The sequence below is a fragment of the Phacochoerus africanus genome, chromosome 7 (assembly GCF_016906955.1).
Source record: "Phacochoerus africanus isolate WHEZ1 chromosome 7, ROS_Pafr_v1, whole genome shotgun sequence".
NCBI classification, from domain to species: domain Eukaryota; kingdom Metazoa; phylum Chordata; class Mammalia; order Artiodactyla; family Suidae; genus Phacochoerus; species Phacochoerus africanus.
In genome coordinates this window covers 21,792,369-21,810,865 of record NC_062550.1, presented here as the reverse complement: position 1 = coordinate 21,810,865, position 18,497 = coordinate 21,792,369, and the positions used below count along the sequence as shown (strand labels likewise).

The following is an 18,497-nucleotide window of genomic DNA, read 5'->3' as shown; positions in this document are numbered from 1 at the left end:
GGCAAAGGGACTTTTCACCTCCTCCTCCAGGGCTCCTCCTGCCTCACTGGCTACGCCTGCCAGACATGGGGACACACTCCTATGCTGTTCTTTCTCTTCAGCAGGCCTGGGAGCTGTCCCCCGAGCTGGAGCCCTTGGCCATCCTGTCCATCCCTGGAGGACTGGCCCGGTTCCTGTGGGAGCTGCCCAAAGCCCACAGGAAGTGTCTGAATCTCCCTGAGAGGGGAGTGCAGGGCAGGTCAGAAAGATGTCTTGAGAGAAGGAGCAACGGGGATGGGACAGGGCTGGGGAGACTGAAGGGTAAGAGATGGGGTGTGGAGAGGCCCGAGGAGAAGACACATTTCCAGGAAAATGGAGAGATGTGGACCCCGTGGGCAGGAAGCCCCAGAGACCCTGACTGACAGGCAGACAGACAGAGACCGTCTCACGGGTCCGCTCAGGACACGCCGACCAGTGCCTCTGTTGGCTTCCTCTTGCCTGTCTGCCTGTCTCTGGCGGATGGTCCCTTTGTCTGTCTAGCTCTTTGTTTGTTTGTCTCTTTGTTTGCCTGTCTCTCTCCCAGCTCCCCCCGCCCCCCTTTCCCCTCTGCTGTCTGTCTCTTGGTCTAGACCTCTCTATCTCTTGCTGGCCTCTGCCTTCTCCATCTCCATGAACTGCTCACTGGGATCGTGGGACTCCGGCGTCCTTGCCTCCTGGTTTCGGACAGGTTCGCTCCTCCTCCTGAATTTGGGTCTCAGTTTCCTCCTTTCTAAGGGGCCCCACCCTCTGCCTCTTACTGTGTTTATAAGACTCAGGGGTGTGGGCTGGTGACTGTATTTCTGATGGCTCAGGCAGAACAAAGGGTTTAATTCATCTGAGAGGTGATACTGCTGTTCAACCTCCTAAGGACAAAGCAAGAAGAAAATGACTGCAGCATGAGGCACAGGAGTTAGACATTCAGAGGGACTTCCCAGTAGGTAGGAACGGGGGCTATTAGGACAGGTCAGCCTAGAGAGATTAAATAACTGCCATCATAATCTTTTGTAGAGGAGTCCCACCGGGGGAGGGGAGGTTTGGACCACATGACCTTCCCCGGTCCGTGCCGTCTAAGAAAATGTCTTTTGATGTGAAGTAAGAGGAACTTGCTTGAGGAGGGTAGGATACCAGCCTCCACCATCACCTGCCCTAGGTCCCACCCGCACAAGCTCCCAGGTGGCAGGGGAGAGGGCCCGGGGCGGGGGGGGTGGGGGGCGGGAAGGAGGTAGAGGAAGTGCTATCTATCTCCTCTCCTCCACCCGGTTTCCCCACCATCTTCCCAAGCTCAGGACCACCCTGCCCCCGCCCCCCAACAATCCATGAGAGATGGCTGCTGGGGACGGAGTGATGTATGTAATGCAGATAAAATGTCAGCAATTCTAAATGGGTCCGGAGATGCAGCCATGGGGGGGTGGAGGGAGAGAGGGCGGAGCAGGGGGGAGAGAGGAAGGGAAAATGAGATGTGGGTCCTCACCAGGATGGCAGCAGGGGCAGACACCCCCTCCTCCCAGCAAAGGCCAGAGGAGGGGTGGGCCCAGGCGGCAGGAGCCCAAATGAGATTTTGAAGAGGGAGCTGGAGGGTGGGGGGTGGTGGAGCGGAGGAGGCGGGCGGGGGCAGTGGGGCCGGAGCTGCTGATGTATAGCGGTTTCATAACTTCCTCAGTATTAAAGGCAGGTTCATGGGGAGGGCAGCGCCATTAATCACCAGGCTGAATGGGGCTGGGATTTGCTGAGAGGCGCGCTTGCTGTCTGCTGTGCCCGCCCGGCTCAGGGTGGGAGGGGGCAGGCCGGGATGCCCCTCCTGAACTGAGGGGTAAGACCCCAGGAATCTGTTTTGGGTGTTGGGCAAGTGGGTCCTTGTGGGTAGAGGAAGTGGAGGGGGTGGCGCTGGGGAACCTGGCAGGAAGGAGGAGGAGAAGGGTGAGGCGGACTGTGACAGGGGCTGGGGGAAGAGGGGCAGGGGCTGCGGGGAATGATGAGGGGCAGTGGCTGTGGGGACCCTGGAGGAGAAAAACTGGGGAGGGAGGATTGTGCATTTGAACATGAAATTGATCACATGTAAATATAATGCAGATGACATGCAAACGAGCCCGGGATTTCTCGGAGTCCATAGCTTAGGCATTTTCTTCCTTGGGCTGAGAATTGGGGCCAATTTGCATCCGGTTCATGCCCAGTGCCTTGATTCTTTATTATTAATATTTTCAGAGGGAGAACACAAGGCCTCACTTGTTAAGGAGGAGAGGGAGCCAATGCGGGGCTGGTCCTCTGGTCACCCTGGGAAAGGGCGAGGCCCTCCCCTCCCCCCACCCACGGTGGCATCAGGAAAATTGACATGCCTGAGTGACAGTGAGGGGGCTGAGTGATAGGACTCCTGGGCTGCCCGCCTGAATTGATGGGGGTCTGGGAGGCAGAGGCTCAGCAGTGAGGCAGAAAGATGGAGAGAGAGAGAGACAGACCTCCACAGCTCAGAGACAGATAAGCAGATACGATGAGGGTGGCTCCCTGGGCCCGCAAGGTAGCCGTTGTCATCCTCTCTTCCAGGTGAAGAACGAGATGACCAGCCCCAGGTTCAGAGAGGTGATGATCATCCTAAGGTCACGCTGCTGGTAAGTGCCAGACCCTCAACTCCGAGTGCCCCTGAAGGCTCAGCGATGCTTTCAATCCACCATAAGAACATCTCCGAACGAGATAAAAACAGGGAGCAGATATCCGTGTTTTCAACAGGGATTTATTGAGCACCTAGCAGGTACAAAGCAGAGGGCCTGTGTTCAGGAGAGAGAAGGCTGAGTGTTGGTCTCTCAAAATTCACAGCAGGGGCTGTAAGACATTTCAGCAATAAGTGAAACTTGCCAGGGAGGTTCGTGCAAAGGGCGGATCAGGGAAGGCGTCGCAGGGGAGGTGGCATTTGCTGTGGGCCTTGGGGAGCAGGCAGAATGTATATTCAGTGGCGGAGATGGGAAGGGAAGAATGTTCCAGGCGAGGGGGGCAAGATGGCCAAAGCCAGCAGAGGAACAGAGTGTGTGCAGGCGTGTGAGGGAGATCGAGCTGCGATGGTAAGGGAGGGGTCGGGCAGGACCTGGGGGGGGGGCAGCAGCCCATGTGGCTGTCACTTGGAGGTCAGCCAGAAGTGGGGGGGGGGGCTACATCACTCAGTCAATCATTGATTCAGTGGATAGATATTTATTGCACATGAACCACACGCCAGGGCTGCCCTGGTGGCTTGGGATGCGAAAATCAGGAGTGGTCCCTCCTTTGAGAAGTTCAGCCAGTGGCAGTGTCCTCCTTAGCAACAGGGCTGCGGAGCAGGTCCCTCACGGTGTTAGTGTGAGGATGAGACAGGAGAAGGCACGGGAGGGAAGCCCTTAGGGCGCTGTCTCATGTAGAAGGAGCACTCGGTAAAGGTTCTTGTCATCAACTTCACTGGTCTGAAAGGTATGGGTTGGTGGCCAGAGGCAGGGAGAGGGGTCAGCATTCTGCTGGAAAATCTGGGGAGAGATGGAGTGGGCCAGTGTGGGTGGGAAGGAGGGGGTGGGTAGAAGGCTGCAGGGACAAGAGAAGGCAAATGACAGTGCCAGAGGTAGGGGCAGGTGGAGCGTGTGCTCTGGGAGCATGGCAGGGGGATGAGCAGGGCTGGGAGAACTTCTCCTTGGCCAAGTTCCTGCACCGTGGCTGGTTTGCTGGGAGGGCAGGGCAGGGTCTGGGAGGCGAGTGGGCTGGAAGCTGGGGTTCTCGGGTCCTCTGCCCACGTGGCTACTCAGCCCCTCTTCCAGACTTAACCTGACTCCTCTTCTCAGTGGCTTAGTTCAACTCAACCTGTGGGAGACGGGCCTCCCCCTCTGCCCAAAGTGGAACTTCCATCCTCCTGCTGCAGGGTCCGGTGAGCAGACGGATCTCCTTGACTGTCTGTCTGTCTGAGGTCTGGGTGGCCCCCTGGGGATAATTGCTCTGGACAACTCTAACGCCACTCAGACAGATTGTCCAGCCTTCTGGCCCCGACATCTCCCACCACTGCATCAAGCCCAATTACTCAGCTCCCCCCCAGCCCCAGGCTCTGGCAAAATCCGATTAGCGAGGAGAGCGCTGCGCTGAGCTGACAGCTCCTCCGATAATTGCTTCCCAAGTAAGCAATGCAAATCAGCCCATCCAGCCAGTCCCTGCTCTGTCTCCTGGGGACCCAGGCGTCCAGGCCTCAGGAGAGGAAGAACACCTGAGCTGGAGAGACGTTGGAAGTTGTCACCTGCCTCCAGCTAAGAGCCATCAATCCATAGAGCTAGTCTGTGCTGCTGTGGGGCTGAGGTGGGGTGGTAGGGCAGTGAGGCTGGACTAGGGAGCCTGCTGGCTCTGCATTTCTGCCTTAACTGACGTGATATCCCTCGGCCCCTCACACCTGCCTCTGTGTGGGGAGAATCCTAAGTACCCATTTCCCAGGAACGTAGATGAAGGCAGTGATACGGAAGATTGACTCGGGGAGATGCTCAAATCTGCTAAGAAACACGTGGATGAATCCACAGCCTGGCTCCTCTGCTAGTCCAGTTCTAGGAGGGAGATGGGAGCAGGACATGCAGACCGCTTTCTCCATTTGCGTTCCCTCCTCACCAGCCCTGGGGCAGAGACCTCGAGGGTCAAATCCCCCCAGAGCACTGGGATGTGGCTGTGATATGAGGGCTCTTGGAGGCTTGGAGCCTGACCAAACCCTGAGACTTTTGTGCTTGCACCACGGAGGACATATCTTTGGGATAAAGTGGTTCTGGCTCACCCCACGCCTCAAGGACTCCTCTCCACTTCCCTAAATCAAAATCCTCTTAAGGGCCTGTGAATGCCTCTTCCTTAATGCCTTTTCTTCCTACAGCTTCCTCTTATCCCATTTCCTGCAGATCTTGGAGCCCTGAAAACACTTTCTTCATCATCCAGCCCCCAAACCTAGCCCATATGGGTCACTGTCTCTGTGGCGACCTCCAGGGACGAGTTACCCAGTCTTGTCCTCTGTGCTCGTGTGTCTGATGTGGCTTTATGGGGGCCTCAGATTAGCATCGGCGTTGTTATGACCCTGGTGCATGGTCATAATACCACGAACTAACCTTTAATCCTGTGCTACTCATATCACCCGAAGCACCCTACGAAATGGTCACTTAATTATCACAAAAGAAAACATGGATTTCGGTGATTACCCCACTTACAGTTGAGCTAACTGAGGCACACAGAAATTAAGTAACTTGCCCCTGATCAGCCCTAGTAAGTGGCCGAACTGGGATTTGAAAGGGAGTTCCCGTTGTGGCTCAGTGGGTTAAGGACCCCACTAGTATCCATGAGGATGCGGGTTCGATCCCTGGCCTCGCTCAGTTGCCACAAGCTGTCACGTAGGTCCTAGCTATGGCTTGGATCTGGCATTACTGTGGCTGTAGGGTAGGCCACAGCTGCAGCTCCAATTTGACCACTAGCCTGGGAACTTCCATATGCTGCAGGTGAGGCTGTAGAAAGACAAAAAAGACAAAAAAAGACAAAAAAGACAAATCAAAATCAAATCTAGACCACACTCTAGAGGCCTCTGCTATGTCGCTTCTCCTCTCCAAAGCCCTTTTAATGTTTACTGGGCTGACCGAAAGGGCAACTGAGAGAGAGCCCCCACTGAGGGGAGCAGGGGGACACGGCCACACTGAAAGTCAGACACTAGAAGCCCTTTGGGGTTCCCGAGGGCAGAGGTGGAGGGAGCTGACAAGGGTGATACCTGGTACTTGGGAAGGAGAAACCTGGCCCTCCCCGTCTACACTCCCCAGTAGCTATTTTCTTCGCTGGAGCCCTGAGCTCGCAGCCCCCCCACCCCCCGCCCCGCCCCGCCCCTGTCCCTCCTTTAGGAACCTGGAAGCTTGGGAAGGGCGAAAAGATCAGCCTAACCGCCCAAGTGAGCTGGGAGTCAGAGCTAGGACCTCCCAAGGCCGATAGATGGCGCTCCTGGCCCAATACAGCCTAAGGAAACCAAAGGAAAACAAGCCAGTTGGTTAACCCCTTCCCGCCTGCGCTCCAGCCCCAGGAGCAGGCTGACAGGCAGCTGAGGGCCCTGCCTCAGGCCTGGCTGGCCCCTAAGAAATGACCCACCTCTCTAGGCTCTGTCCAGCTCATAGCCTAGGTCTGCTTCTGCTCGGGCCCCAGAGCTCTATCCATAAACTCCTGTCAGCCAGCCACTTGGAGACTTTCCAGAGGGCCAGGTGACTAAGACATGGACAAGGCAGGCTGGGAGGCCCCACCCAGCCCAAGTGTCATCTCCCAGGCTCTATCTCTTGAAAGTATGTGGGTCTCTGTTTCCAATCACCCCCACTTCAGGAGAGTCCCGCACTTCCCTCTTCCCAGAGAGGGACTCACCAGGTGGGGAGGCGTAGCATGGGCAAGAGACAGAGAAGGCCCCCAGGCCTCATCTGGGGTCAGCGACAGGGACTCACTGTGGGTTGCCCAAGACTCAGTTTCTCCCCATGTAGGCACTCCCTGATCTCTGGGCTCCGTGGGTGAAAGAGCTTACAGGGATGGAAACAGTTATCCAGCCCTTCCAGGATGTTGGAATTAGGGTCCTGGGGATCTCTGCTTGCCCGTCACTCATTTCACTCATATTGTCAGCAGACTTGGGGCATGAAGGGCTGTCATGACGATAACCTGGAAGTGCTTGGCAGCAAGGGGTGAGGGGTGGGGTGGCAGAAGGGTTGTCCAAAGGATGATGAGGTTCCTAGAATTTTTAAGCAATGAGATAAAAACAACAGCATGGTTCCCCTTCCCCCTTGATTTTTGTTTAGAAACAGACAGAAGCAGAGATCTATGGAGACAGAGGAGCCTGAGTGGGGAGTCAATCTAGAAGTTCAGGATATTGTTATTTTTTCTTTTTTCCATTTTTTAAAAAGTTTTACTGATGTATAGTTGATTTACAATGTTGTGATAAGTTTGCTGTACCACAAAGTGAGTCAGTTATACATGTACACATATCCATTCTCTTTCAGATTCTTTTCCCACATTAGATTATCACAGAATATTGGCTAGAGTTCTCTGTGCTATATATACAGCAGGTCCCCTTTAGCCAATGATGCCATATAACTCAGTGTGCATATGCTAATCCCAAACCCCAAGTCCATCCCTCTCCCTCCCAACCTGTCCCCTTAGGTAATCATAAGCTTTTCAAAGTTTGTCAGTCCAGGATACTCTTATTTCACTCATTCCAGAGAAAAAGGCAGAGACAGGGAAGTAGACACAGAGGGAGTTAGAGATACACAGGGAAATCGATACAAGAGACCAGGGATAAAGTTATACTTACATAGGCAGAGAAAGGCAAAGACACAGAGAGGGAGAGAATCTGGTACCAATGAAAGCTCAGGAAATAATGGACTTTGTTAAGGTATGATTCCAGTGAATAACAGTTTCCAAAGTCTTAAGGGTGGGGGTGGTTTCTCACCTTTGGTTCAGAGGACCATTGCTTATAGTTCCCTGGAGCTCCTGCCACACTCTTAAGGTTTTTTTTTGTCTTTTTTGTTGTTGTTGTTGTTGTTGTTATTGTTGTTGTTGTTGTTGTTGCTATTTCTTGGGCCGCTCCCGTGGCATATGGAGGTTCCCAGGCTAGGGGTCCAATCGGAGCTGTAGCCACCGGCCTACACCAGAGCCACAGCAACGCAGGATCCGAGTCACGTCTGCAACCTACACCACAGCTCACGGCAACGCCGGATTGTTAACCCACTGAGCAAGGGCAGGGACCAAACCCGCAACCTCATGGTTCCTAGTCGGATTCGTTAACCGCTGCGCCAAGACGGGAACTCCCACACTCTTAAGTTTTTATATGTTGGTAGGAGAGCAGGGGATGATAGGGAAGGGGGAGTATCCTTTTTCTTTCACCTCTCTCTGTTCTGGAATTCATTGGTCTCCTTCCTTGCCACCTGCAGCAGGACTTTGCTTCTCCCTGGTCTCAGTAGCTGCTGTGCTGGAGTATGCAGTGTGTCGGGATGGGAGAAATCTAGAAGATACTTGGCCTTAGGGGGTTTCCAGTCTAATGAAAATCTTATAGTTAGGACACAGAAACAGACCCAGATACAGGACAAGAACAAAACTAGGAATGGGACAGCTTTGGGCATTAGCATTGGGTTGGGGAGGTGGGAGCGAATGAACTGTTAGGTCCTGCCATGGGATTGGTCAGGGAAGGTGTCCCAGACAGAATATTGGAGAGGGAGGATTGGGGATGATGGGAGGTCATAGGGCTGCATAGATAGCAGAGCAGAGGAGAGAGAGAAGTGAAAACGTAAGGGGTTTGGAAAGTAATGGCAGGGGATGGAAGAGTCTCAGAATCATTATTAAGGAGTTGTTAGAGATGCCAGAAGTGCCCCCGTGGTTGTTCTATATACAGTCCTTGAGGGCTGCAGCAGAGAGTTCTCTGTACCTGGGGCAGCAGGAGGGCTAGAAATGGTATTTAGCTGCTGTTATTATCCTCAAGTGAGTTCAGGGATTGGGGACAGTTCAAGCTCCTTGACTGGCAATCTCTTTAGGAATAGTGTTGTGGATGAACTTTTGTAAGAGTGATACCCTATATGGATAGAACCCAGAATCTCCAAGGTCCTTACAGGGCCTAGCCTCTCACTTCTGAAGTCTTCCGGTTTAGCCCTCGTGAAAAGAATAAACTACAACTCCCAGCATCGCTTAGGGCTAACTTAGGATGCCTTCCGGGAATTTGAGTATTTCCGGCGGAAGTGGCTACGGCTACACCAATCGCCTTCCCTAAACAAAGTAGACTACGACTCCCAAGGTCCTCTGCGCCCAGGGGCGGGGGAAAGGAACCGGAAGCCGGATGGGGCACCGGACCAGGTAGGAAGTTGGAGGCTGGGAACCTGGGGCGCCGGGGCTGGCTGGGGGACTCCCCGGCCTTCTGGGCGGTGGCAGGCGGGAAGTCGGGATGCCTGTGTTTTGGGGCACCTCGCTCCGTTTGGGGTTTACCCAGCGCAGGCAGAGCGGAGCCCATGGAGCCGCTCGGGGGGCCTGCGGGAACAAGGCTTTCCCGTCGGGCGGAGCCCGCGGGCGGATGCGGAGGTTTTTTTGTGGAGCCTTAGTCGTCGGCCCCCTCGGAACCAGGAGGAGAGATTAAGTGGTTTTTTTTGTTGTTGTTGCCTTTGGTTTTTTTTTTTTTTTTTTTTTTTTGAGTACATGCTCTATTATTTTCACTGGTTTAAGGATTTGCTGATTGTCCCTGGGGTTCCTGGAGTGCCCCCAAGGGCAGGGGAGTGGTTAGTGTTTTGGATTCAGTTTGCACTTGCTGAGTTTAGTGTCGGCATAGATGGCAAGTCTAGTCATTGGATCACCCTGCGCTTCCTTTGCCCTTGACGTGATATGACACTGTGATTTATAAAGTATCTGCATTTCCTAAGTCTCTGGCTCTTGGTGACTTTAGATAGGACTTCCAAGTTTCCCCTTTGAGCTTTCACGGTGTTTTTAAAAGGACCTTAAATGGAGTCACAGCATATTACAATTATCTGTCTTATAATTATACTTACAAGCAGTAGTTTATGAGTCTGGCCTACATTTATTCATTTTGGATTTCTTGCCCATCGAGAGACTACACAGTGCCTATCATGTAGGATATTCATAAATATTGAAAAAAATAAATCAGTTAACAGCTGGCGGTAGGTTGGATGGAATTTGTGTTTTTCATTTCATAGAGAAGAGAGTTAAGTGACTTGCTGAAAAGAACCTTGGAGATTTTAAAAAAAAAAAAAAAATTGGAGTTCCTGTCATGGCTCAGTGGTTATTGTGGCTCCGTGGTTAACGATTCCGACTAGGAACCATGAAGTTGCAGGTTCGATCCCTGGCCTTGCTCAGTGGGTTAAGGATCCATCTTTGCCGTGAGCTGTAGTGTAGGTTGCAGATGCGGTTTGGATCCCGAGTTGCTGTGGCTCTGGTGTAGGCTGGCGGCTACAACTCCGATTGGACCCCTAGCCTGGGAACCTCCATATGCAGCAGGTGTGGCCCTAGAAAAGACAAAAAAAAAAAAAGAACCTTGGAGATAAAGCTAGGACAAGAATTTGAGTCAGTTGATACACAGCCTGTGGCTCATGCCATCAGATCAGGCTTTGAAATTCTGGAACACTGAAAATAAAGCCTTGTCACTCTTAAGTGTACCCCAGCCTTGCTGTCTTTAGCATGGGTCCCTAAAGATCAAAGGTAGACCTGAGAGCAATCTGGTGTTGGAGCGTCCAGTCCACTAATGGTGGTGTTGCCTGGGGAAGTGCAGAGCAAGGACCCCTGAGACATTTGAGTTCTCCACAGCTCCCTTCTCAGCGTTTGTTTGAGTCCACTTGGCCCTGGGTAGCCACCTAGACAGATCAGTTAAGGACTTCTAAGATCAGTCTAGGGAAAGATCTCCTGAGTTTGTCTCTGTTCCCTGCCCACCCCCCCTTCCCCTAGGCTAGGGTCAGAGAACAGATTGATAGATCAAGCTGTTGTGTCAACCCTGAAATTCCATTTTGGGGATGAGGTTACTCTTGACCTGGGAAGGGATTTGAGAGGGAGGAGAACCATGGTCCCTGCCCTGTGGGAGGCCCAGATGTAATGGAAACACACCCAGAGCCTATCAGACCCTTGGAAACAAGCAGAGTACAAAGCAGGCAGCTGAGCCTTGAGTGAACTCAGGATATAGAAGTGGGGAGGAGTCCATCAGGAGAGGCTCCTTGGTAGAAGGTAGTTTTAAACAGGATTGAAAAAAGTGGGCTGGAGACAGCTGAGCAGGTGTTTGTTGACTGCCTAATAAAAGCTGGGACCTTGAAGACACTGGGGGAAGTTGAACAGGGTCGCCGCTCTTATCTGCTCGAGTCTAGTCCAGGAGGCAAGATGTGAATTCACAAAGAAGCCACTAACTGTGGTGACATGCAGTGGTTCTCAGCCATTACCAGCCATCAGAATCACCTGAGGAAGCTTGTTTAAAATACAGATTCCCAGGCCTCACGCCAGGCCTACTAGGGTTGGATGGGGCCAGGAGGCTACAGCAAATTCTGCAGTGTCCTGCAGAGGAAAGGGATAGTTTGAGCTGCATCTTGAAGGGGCGGTATGATTTGCATGTGTGGAGGGGTAGGAGGCAGCCCAGTCCTGGTTCTCTCAAGCAGTGTATATGGTTGGGTTTGTAGAATTGGCATGGGTGCAGTTTTGGGGGGTTAGGATAGGAAAGGCATTGGGAAAGAATGGAAGAGCCAGGGTAGAACGCTGATTTTGCATGGGAGTGGTGAGAAGGAAGATGGGAAGGAATGGCCTTTGCGGGTTACAGAGCTCACTGGAGAGCCCCTCTGCCTCCTTCCCCACTTCCCTCTTCTTCCCTTTTCCTCTTTCCTCCCCAGCCCCCCCTTTACTCATAATGTCTCTTTCCATTCTTATGTCAATATTAAGTGGATATTGCTTTTCTTAGTATTTGGATGAGGGGATCCAAGGCTCTGGCCAGGGTTACGTAGCTTGCAGGCTTCTAGTCTGAGTCTGGTAGACTTGGGGGGGAGGGTTGTAGAATTAGCAGAGTGGCTGATTGGACTATCTAAGGCCACATGGCTACGAGTGATTGAGAGCACAGCCTTGAGTCGGATGGTTTGGGTTCAAATCCCAGCTTTATTTCTTGCTAACTGGGCTTGGGCAACTTGCTTGAGCTTGCTCAGCCTCAGTCTTCTCACCGGTAACGTGGGCGCAGGGATACCCACCTCATGGGGTTATAATGGGCGTCAGTGAGGGGTACCTGCACAGAGCACTTGCTCACCACCTGGAAGCTGTTGTAATCGGCTCCCTGTAATTGGTCTCTGAGGTGTGGTTTGTGCCTGCATCCCATCCTTCAGCCCATTGGTTTCCAGGACACAGCCCATCCTGGCTGGGCTTGTTTTTTGTCTTTTTACCTTTTCTAGGGCTGTTCCCACGGCATATGGAGTTCCCAGGCTAGGGGTTTAATCAGAGCTGTAGCCACTGGTCTACACCAGAGCCACAGCAATGTGGGATCCGAGCCACGTCTGCGACCTACACCACAGCTCACGGCAATGCCGGACCCTTAACCCACTGAGCAAGGCCAGGGATCGAGCCCTCAATCTCATGGTTCCTAGTTGGATTCGTTAACCACTGTGCCACGACAGGAACTCCTGGACTTGTTTTATTAAGGATGACATTAAAGGTGCTCAAAGTTTGCCTTGTGCACATGTGTTGAAAACCTAGGCATGGCCTGGGAACTGGTGACTCAAAGCCTATGCCTGATGGAAGGGAGGTTTGTAGTGGGCATGATTGAAGGTTTGGGGTTCTGCTCTCCAGGTGATCCACGAAGAGGAAGGATACTTGATATGGGGAGAGGAGGGGCCCTTCATTACCAGGAACTGAGATGAGTGAGGGGGCTGGGGGGCAATTGACTCGGTCTTTTCTGAGCCCAGAAAATGGTAGTGGGGGCCCTGGCCACCCTGGGGCCCTCTCATCTCTGTGGCTGAGGGCTCTTGGGACCTCTGTCCATCTCTTTTCCAGGTGACAGTGGCATGGTTGTGCCCCAGGCTCTCCCACTGGGGCCCCTCCACGAACCTGCAGGCGCCCTTATGGATCCCCAGCCCTCCCCTCGAAGTTTGGCTGAGGGCTTCCTGGAGGAGGAGCTCCGGCTTAATGGTGAGCTGAAGCAACTACAGTTTTCCGAGCCTGTGGGCCTCATCTACAATCCTGTGGAGTACGCCTGGGAGCCACATCGCAGCTACGTCACCCGCTACTGCCAGGGCCCCAAGCAAGTGCTCTTCTTGGGCATGAACCCAGGACCCTTTGGCATGGCCCAGACTGGGGTAAAGAGCCTGGCTTCCCCTGGTGGGCGGAGGGGGAGGCTGGATGCTTGGCTGCGTGTGGTGTGGAGGGGCATGTGCGTGGCCGTGCCCCCGCCCCTTGCACACCCCGGCTCCTGTGGTCTCAGATACTCTGCCGGCCTCGCTGCCCATGTTAGCCAAGCGCATTAATGGTAGTTCCGTTTCCCTGGTGAGCTGTCCACTAATTGCCTCTGAGAGCCCTTCCTTCCGCCGGCCCCGCCCTCGCCTTACCTTGCCGGCTCCCCCCTCTCCCTAGAGTGTGCTTGGGGTCAGGAGAGGGACCGGGACTACTGGGTCCTCAGGAGACTGGTTGCCAGGGGTGGGTGTGGAAGGGACACAGGACATTCCAGCAACCTGGGTGCTGTTTCTTAGCTGCGGAGGGGCTCAGACCCGGGCCAGGCTGGGAGGGGGGGTGCGGGGGGGGGTTGCCCGACTGCTTCCCTTTCAGACCTCAGCCTGAGTGACTGCCCCTCAGTGGGGGTGCTTGGCAGATGGGGGAGGGGAAGAGCTTCAGGGCAGGAGGCTCAATCGCTTTTATTGACCCCAACTGGGGGCTGAAAGGTGATCAATGATGATCGATGGACATGACAGCCTGAGGCTTGGGGCTGAGAGGGCACCCAGAGAACAGGGGTCAGCCCTGTCCTTGTGCCTCCTCCAACCCCGGCCACTTTTCTGTCTCAGGCCATCTTTCTGTCTCCGGTACTGCCCATCACGCTGTGGGTCAGGCCACCTCTCCTCCCCGTGTGCTCCCTGTCCCTGGTTCCAAAGGCTCGTGGGGGTGGAGGCAAACAAGTAGATTCTTCTGGACCTGAGTCCACCTGAAAATTGGACAGAGATGGACAGGAGCAAGCCAAGGGCCAGGAACCCTTGTGTTGGACCTTTGGGTGAAGGAGACAGGGGTTGGGGGTGTCAGTGGGGGGCGGACAGCAGCCAGGCTGGATCTCCATGGAGGGTGGAAAGGGGTAGGTTGGTCCAGAGCCCAGTTTGAACCCCTTGTGTCTTGCTCCTTCCCCCCAGGTGCCCTTTGGGGAAGTGAGTATGGTCCGGGACTGGTTAGGCATCGGGGGCTCTGTGCTGACCCCTCCCCAAGAGCACCCCAAGCGACCAGTGCTGGGACTGGAGTGCCCTCAGTCCGAGGTAAGTGGTGCCCGGTTCTGGGGCTTTTTCCGGAACCTCTGTGGACAGCCGGAGGTCTTCTTCCGTCACTGTTTCGTCCACAACCTGTGTCCTCTGCTCCTCCTGGCCCCCAGTGGGCGCAATCTCACCCCCGCCGAACTGCCGGCCAAGCAGCGAGAACAGCTCCTCGGGGTGTGTGACGCAGCGCTTTGCCGGCAGGTGCAGCTGCTGGGGGTGCGGCTGGTGGTGGGCGTGGGGCGCGTGGCCGAGCAGCGGGCACGGCGGGCTCTGGCTGGCCTGATGCCCGAGGTCCAGGTGGAGGGGCTCCTGCACCCCTCCCCTCGTAGCCCACAGGCCAACAAGGGCTGGGAGTCAGTGGCCAAGGAGAGACTGAATGAGCTGGGGCTGCTGCCGCTGCTGACGAAATGAGTGCCCCTGCGGCCGGCACAGGTCGCGTTCAAGACCCCCAGGGTCGTTCTGGACAAGCAGATGACCACGCGCCTCCTGGACCGGAGCGACAAGGTTCCCCTCGGCTCCCTGGTTGCTGTGACCTGCCACAGCAGTTGTGACACTACTCCTGCTCGCCCTCCCGATTTCCTGCTCACTTCACCTTCCTCCGAGCGTGGCCTCTGGTCTGTGGGTCCCAGCGCCACCGAGGGCCGGCGCCCACAAACTGCTCTACCTCCCTGTTGCCCTGAGGGCCGCTCTTCAGTGGAGAGTGACCTCAACAGTGACTTCTGAGGTCATATTTGCAGTTGTAGAGAAAAGTTCTTGCCCAGATCCCCACTCATCCTTCAGCTCACCCCTTCGCTCACAGGGACCAGGAGAAAGCATGAGCTATGGATGCTGAGGGTGAACTTCTGATGGGAGACTGAGGCCGGGTCAGAGAGACAGAATTCAGTGTGGCAGCACGGGAGGGACCAGAAGACCTGGATCTCCACCCAGCCTTAAGACTTGTGAACCCCATGACTGTAGATGAGTTGACCGATCTCTCCAAGCCTCAGGAGCCTCTGTAAATTAGGGTTCCTGCCTCCTGGGGCTGGTGTGGGAATTCACTGAGATAACACTTACAAGTGCCTTGCACAGTGCCTGGCGCACGGGTGCTCATCCCACCTCCCCTGGCTCTCGCCTTTGGGTGGGGGAGGCACCGCGCTACACTACACGGGGAGCCCCTCTGCTCCCAAGGCCGGGGTGGGCCTGAGTGAGGGGCAGATTCTTGCCCCGCCAGAGCTGGACCAATGACTTTATGAAAAACCCAGCCTGTGATTTTTTCAATCTAAGCATTAAAAGCCCCTAAACCCTTGTGTGTGGGCCCTTTTTTCCCTCCTGTGCGTCAGCAATTGGAAGGTGGTAGTTCACTTGTTCCCCTCTTAGCTTCTTCCCTGTTTGCAGAGGAGGGTCCTCTTGGGTAGCTGGGGAATGGTGGGAACAGTCTCTCATTGTCTGAGCAAAGCTGCAGGGTCTCTGTGAGGGGCCTGTCCGGTGGTTTGCGTGCTGCTCAGGGCACTGTGGAGAGTAGGGCGTGGGTAGATGGGAGCCTGGCCTTTCCAGCTAACTCGGTTCTTCTGTCTGGCGAATGGCTGGGTGGTGCATCCCTTTAGTAAAGGCTGGGAAAGTGAATCCACGGGAGAGCAGAGACCACCCTAATAAGGAACATATGGGACAGGTCATATGGGACAGGTCATCTCCAGCTCTCAGAATGTGTAAGATTTTTAGTCTAAGTGTTCCCTCTCCCGTTGTATAATAATTTGAGGGGCCTTTGTCCTTGGTTCTTGGGAGGGAACCTCTAAATCCTCAGGATTTCCCAAGGGATAGGAGTTTCTTTCTTTCTTTTTTTTTTTTTTTAATTTATTTTCCCACTGTACAGCAAGGGGGTCAGGTGGCATAGGAGTTTCTTACTCATGGTGGGACCCTTGGACCACACTTGTCTTTATGCTGAAATTTGACTCAGGAGGGCTGACCATGCCTGAAAGACCAGCCAGGTGATATCAGCCTGACCTTCACGGGGGTGGGGAGGGCAGTCTGGAGATTGAATTCAAGCACGTGGTCGGTGATTTCAATCAGTTATGCCTCAAATGAAACCCTAATAAAAACTTTGGAGGAGTTCCCGTCGTGGCTCAGCAGTTAATGAATCTGACTAGCATCCATGAGGACGCACGTTCAATCCCTGGCCTTGCTCAGTGGGTTAAGGATCTGGCATTACCATGAGCTGTGGTGTAGGTCACGGATGCGGCTTGGATCCTGTGTTGCTGTGGCTGTGGCGTAGGCCAGTGGCTACAGCTCCGATTCGACCTCTGGGAACCTGGGAACCTCCATGTGCTGCAGGTGTGGCTCTTAAAAGACAAAAAAAAAAAAAAGCCATAAAAACACAACTCTGGACATGGAGTCTTTGGCGAGCTTCCTCTTCAGTGAACACATGACAGTGTCAGGAGGGTGATGTTTCCTGATTCCATGGGGAAAGGGCATGGAAACTGGGTCCCATCCCTCTCAGATCTTGTATTGTATGTCTCTTCATTTGGCTGATTCTGATTTGTATCCTTTATAATAAAACTAATTGCAAGTGGAGTGCTTTCCTGAGTTGTGTCAGTCATTCTAACAAGTGATTGAACCTGAGGGGGTTGTGGGAACGCCTGAATTTGTAGCCAGTTAGAAGTGAGGTGACCTGGGTACCCCTGAACTTGCAGCTGGCATCTGCAGTGAGGGCAGTCATGTTGAGGGCTCTGTCCTTAAACCTCAGGGGTCTTTGCTAACTCCAGAGGGTTGGTATCCGAGTTGCATTCATTTATTTTTTTCTTTTTAGGGCTGCACCCATGGCATATGGAAGTTCCCAGGCTAGGGGTTGAATTGGAGCTGCAGCTGCCGGCCTACACCACAGCCACAGCAGTGTGGGATCTGAGCCGCATCTACAACCTACACTGCAGCTTGTGGCTGGAGCCTTCATGCACTTAGCAAGGCCAGGGATCAAACCCACATCCTCATGGATACTAGTTGGGTTCTTAACCCTCTGAGCCACAGTGGGAACTCCTGCATTACAGTGTTGCACTCCCACATGCTTTAGACTCCTTTCCTTTCTGCCATCAGTGCGGTGGTGCTAAATAGTTGCTGCCCTATGTTGCAGAGCATTGGATAAGGCACTGGGAAATAGCTGCACAGAGACAGACACCATTGTTCTCTTACATATTTAGCTGAGGTCGCCAGGGAGAGCTCTCTGGAGGAGGTGGCGTTTTAGGTGGCTTTAGAGGCTGGGGAGGTGTTGGAGAACTTAGAGAAGAGCTTGGTTATGTTCAAGGGGTAGCAGGTACATAAGTGTGGACTTGGCCCAGTTGGGGGTACAGGCTGGGGAGTTAAGTAGGGCCAGCTTGGGCAGGGTCTTGAATGCTAGACTAATCTGTGAGAACTCGCAGTCCAGGGAAAGATGCCCAGAACATACACATTTAAAACACCCAACAGATGGGCATAGGGACAAGCTGTACAGGAGGCAGGGCAGGGTAGTAGGGTCAGGAATGGGAAGACAGGGGGTTCCGTGTAGAGAAGGTATCCTGGGGGTTAGAGTCAGGGTGAAGGCCAGCACTGGGGTGAGAATCATGAGACGGTGGGGGAAGGTTGGGTGGAGCATTGAGGCTCTTGAATGGTATTGAACGAGATAATGATGTGACGACTTCGGTGTGACAGAGTCTGCTGGACCTGGCTCCTAGTGGGGCTGTTGCCCTCAGTTTTGGGGGGAGGCTGAAGAGGGTCCTGGGCCTACCTTCTCCCAAGGGTGCCAAATTAATCTGCCAGGGCGGCCATAACAAAATACCACAGACTGGGGGCGGGGTGCTTGAACAGCAGAGGTTTATTAGCGTGCTGGAGGCTGGAAGTCTAAGACGCAGGTGTCCACAGGGTTGGTCTCTCCTGGGTGAGCAGACGGCTGCCCTCTGGCTGTGTCCTCCTGTAGCCTTTTCTTTGTACACACCTCCCTGGTATCTTTCTTCCTAGAAGGACACTGGTCATACTGGATTAAGGTCCCACCCTTAGGACTGCATTTAACCTTAATCAGTCCTCTTTAAAGGCTCACTCTCCAAATATCTCCCCAAGTTACATTGAGGATTAGGGCTTCAACATAGGAATTCTGGAGAGTCAGCAATTCAGTTCAAAACAGGGACCTAAGTCATTGTCTTTGCTTTTTTCTTCCCCCATCAATGTCAACCTCTACAAAAGGGTACTCAGGCGTGCCTTTTCTCCAGTCTGGTGGTGGAGGCTGGTGTGGAGGCTTAGCTGGCTAGGACTTAATCCACCAGACTGGTCCCTACCCCCTAATCCATTCTAGAGCCGATTCTTCAGTGCAAATGGGAGTGTCCTTAAGGAGGGCAAACTCATTGTTTTCTTTGGGGCCAAAGGGAATGGAGATGTCAGCTGCTACAAAATAAGATTGTCAGGGGTATTTTAAAGCCAAATTGAAGTAATTTGGGAGTGTTGAGAGTTCTGCAGTCTGATCTGCTGGCCACTAGCCACGTTTGGCTGGTTTGATTAAAATTAAGCAAAATGAAAAAATTCATGGAGGAGTTCTCGTTGTGGCTCAGC

General features: G+C 53.7%; 1 protein-coding gene across 5 annotated transcripts in view; it reads left to right on the top strand.

Moving 5' to 3' along the window:
• The first annotated feature begins 1,691 nt into the window (after positions 1–1,691).
• SMUG1 (single-strand-selective monofunctional uracil-DNA glycosylase 1) overlaps positions 1,692–18,497 on the top strand; it is a 41,213-nt gene continuing 24,407 nt past the window's right edge. Inside the window, exons 1-4 of one of the 5 annotated variants that reach the window (XM_047786804.1) lie at positions 1,692–1,828; positions 2,557–2,621; positions 12,499–12,633; positions 13,836–13,955. In XM_047786804.1, the coding sequence (XP_047642760.1) occupies positions 1,729–1,828; positions 2,557–2,621; positions 12,499–12,633; positions 13,836–13,955 (420 nt within the window). In that variant the 5' untranslated portion in view covers positions 1,692–1,728. Of the gene's footprint in view, positions 1,829–2,556; positions 2,622–8,708; positions 8,839–9,963; positions 9,988–12,498; positions 12,801–13,835; positions 15,239–18,497 lie in introns of those variants that run through there. The other 4 variants (XM_047786803.1, XM_047786805.1, XM_047786807.1 and 1 more) reach the window with 4 other exon arrangements.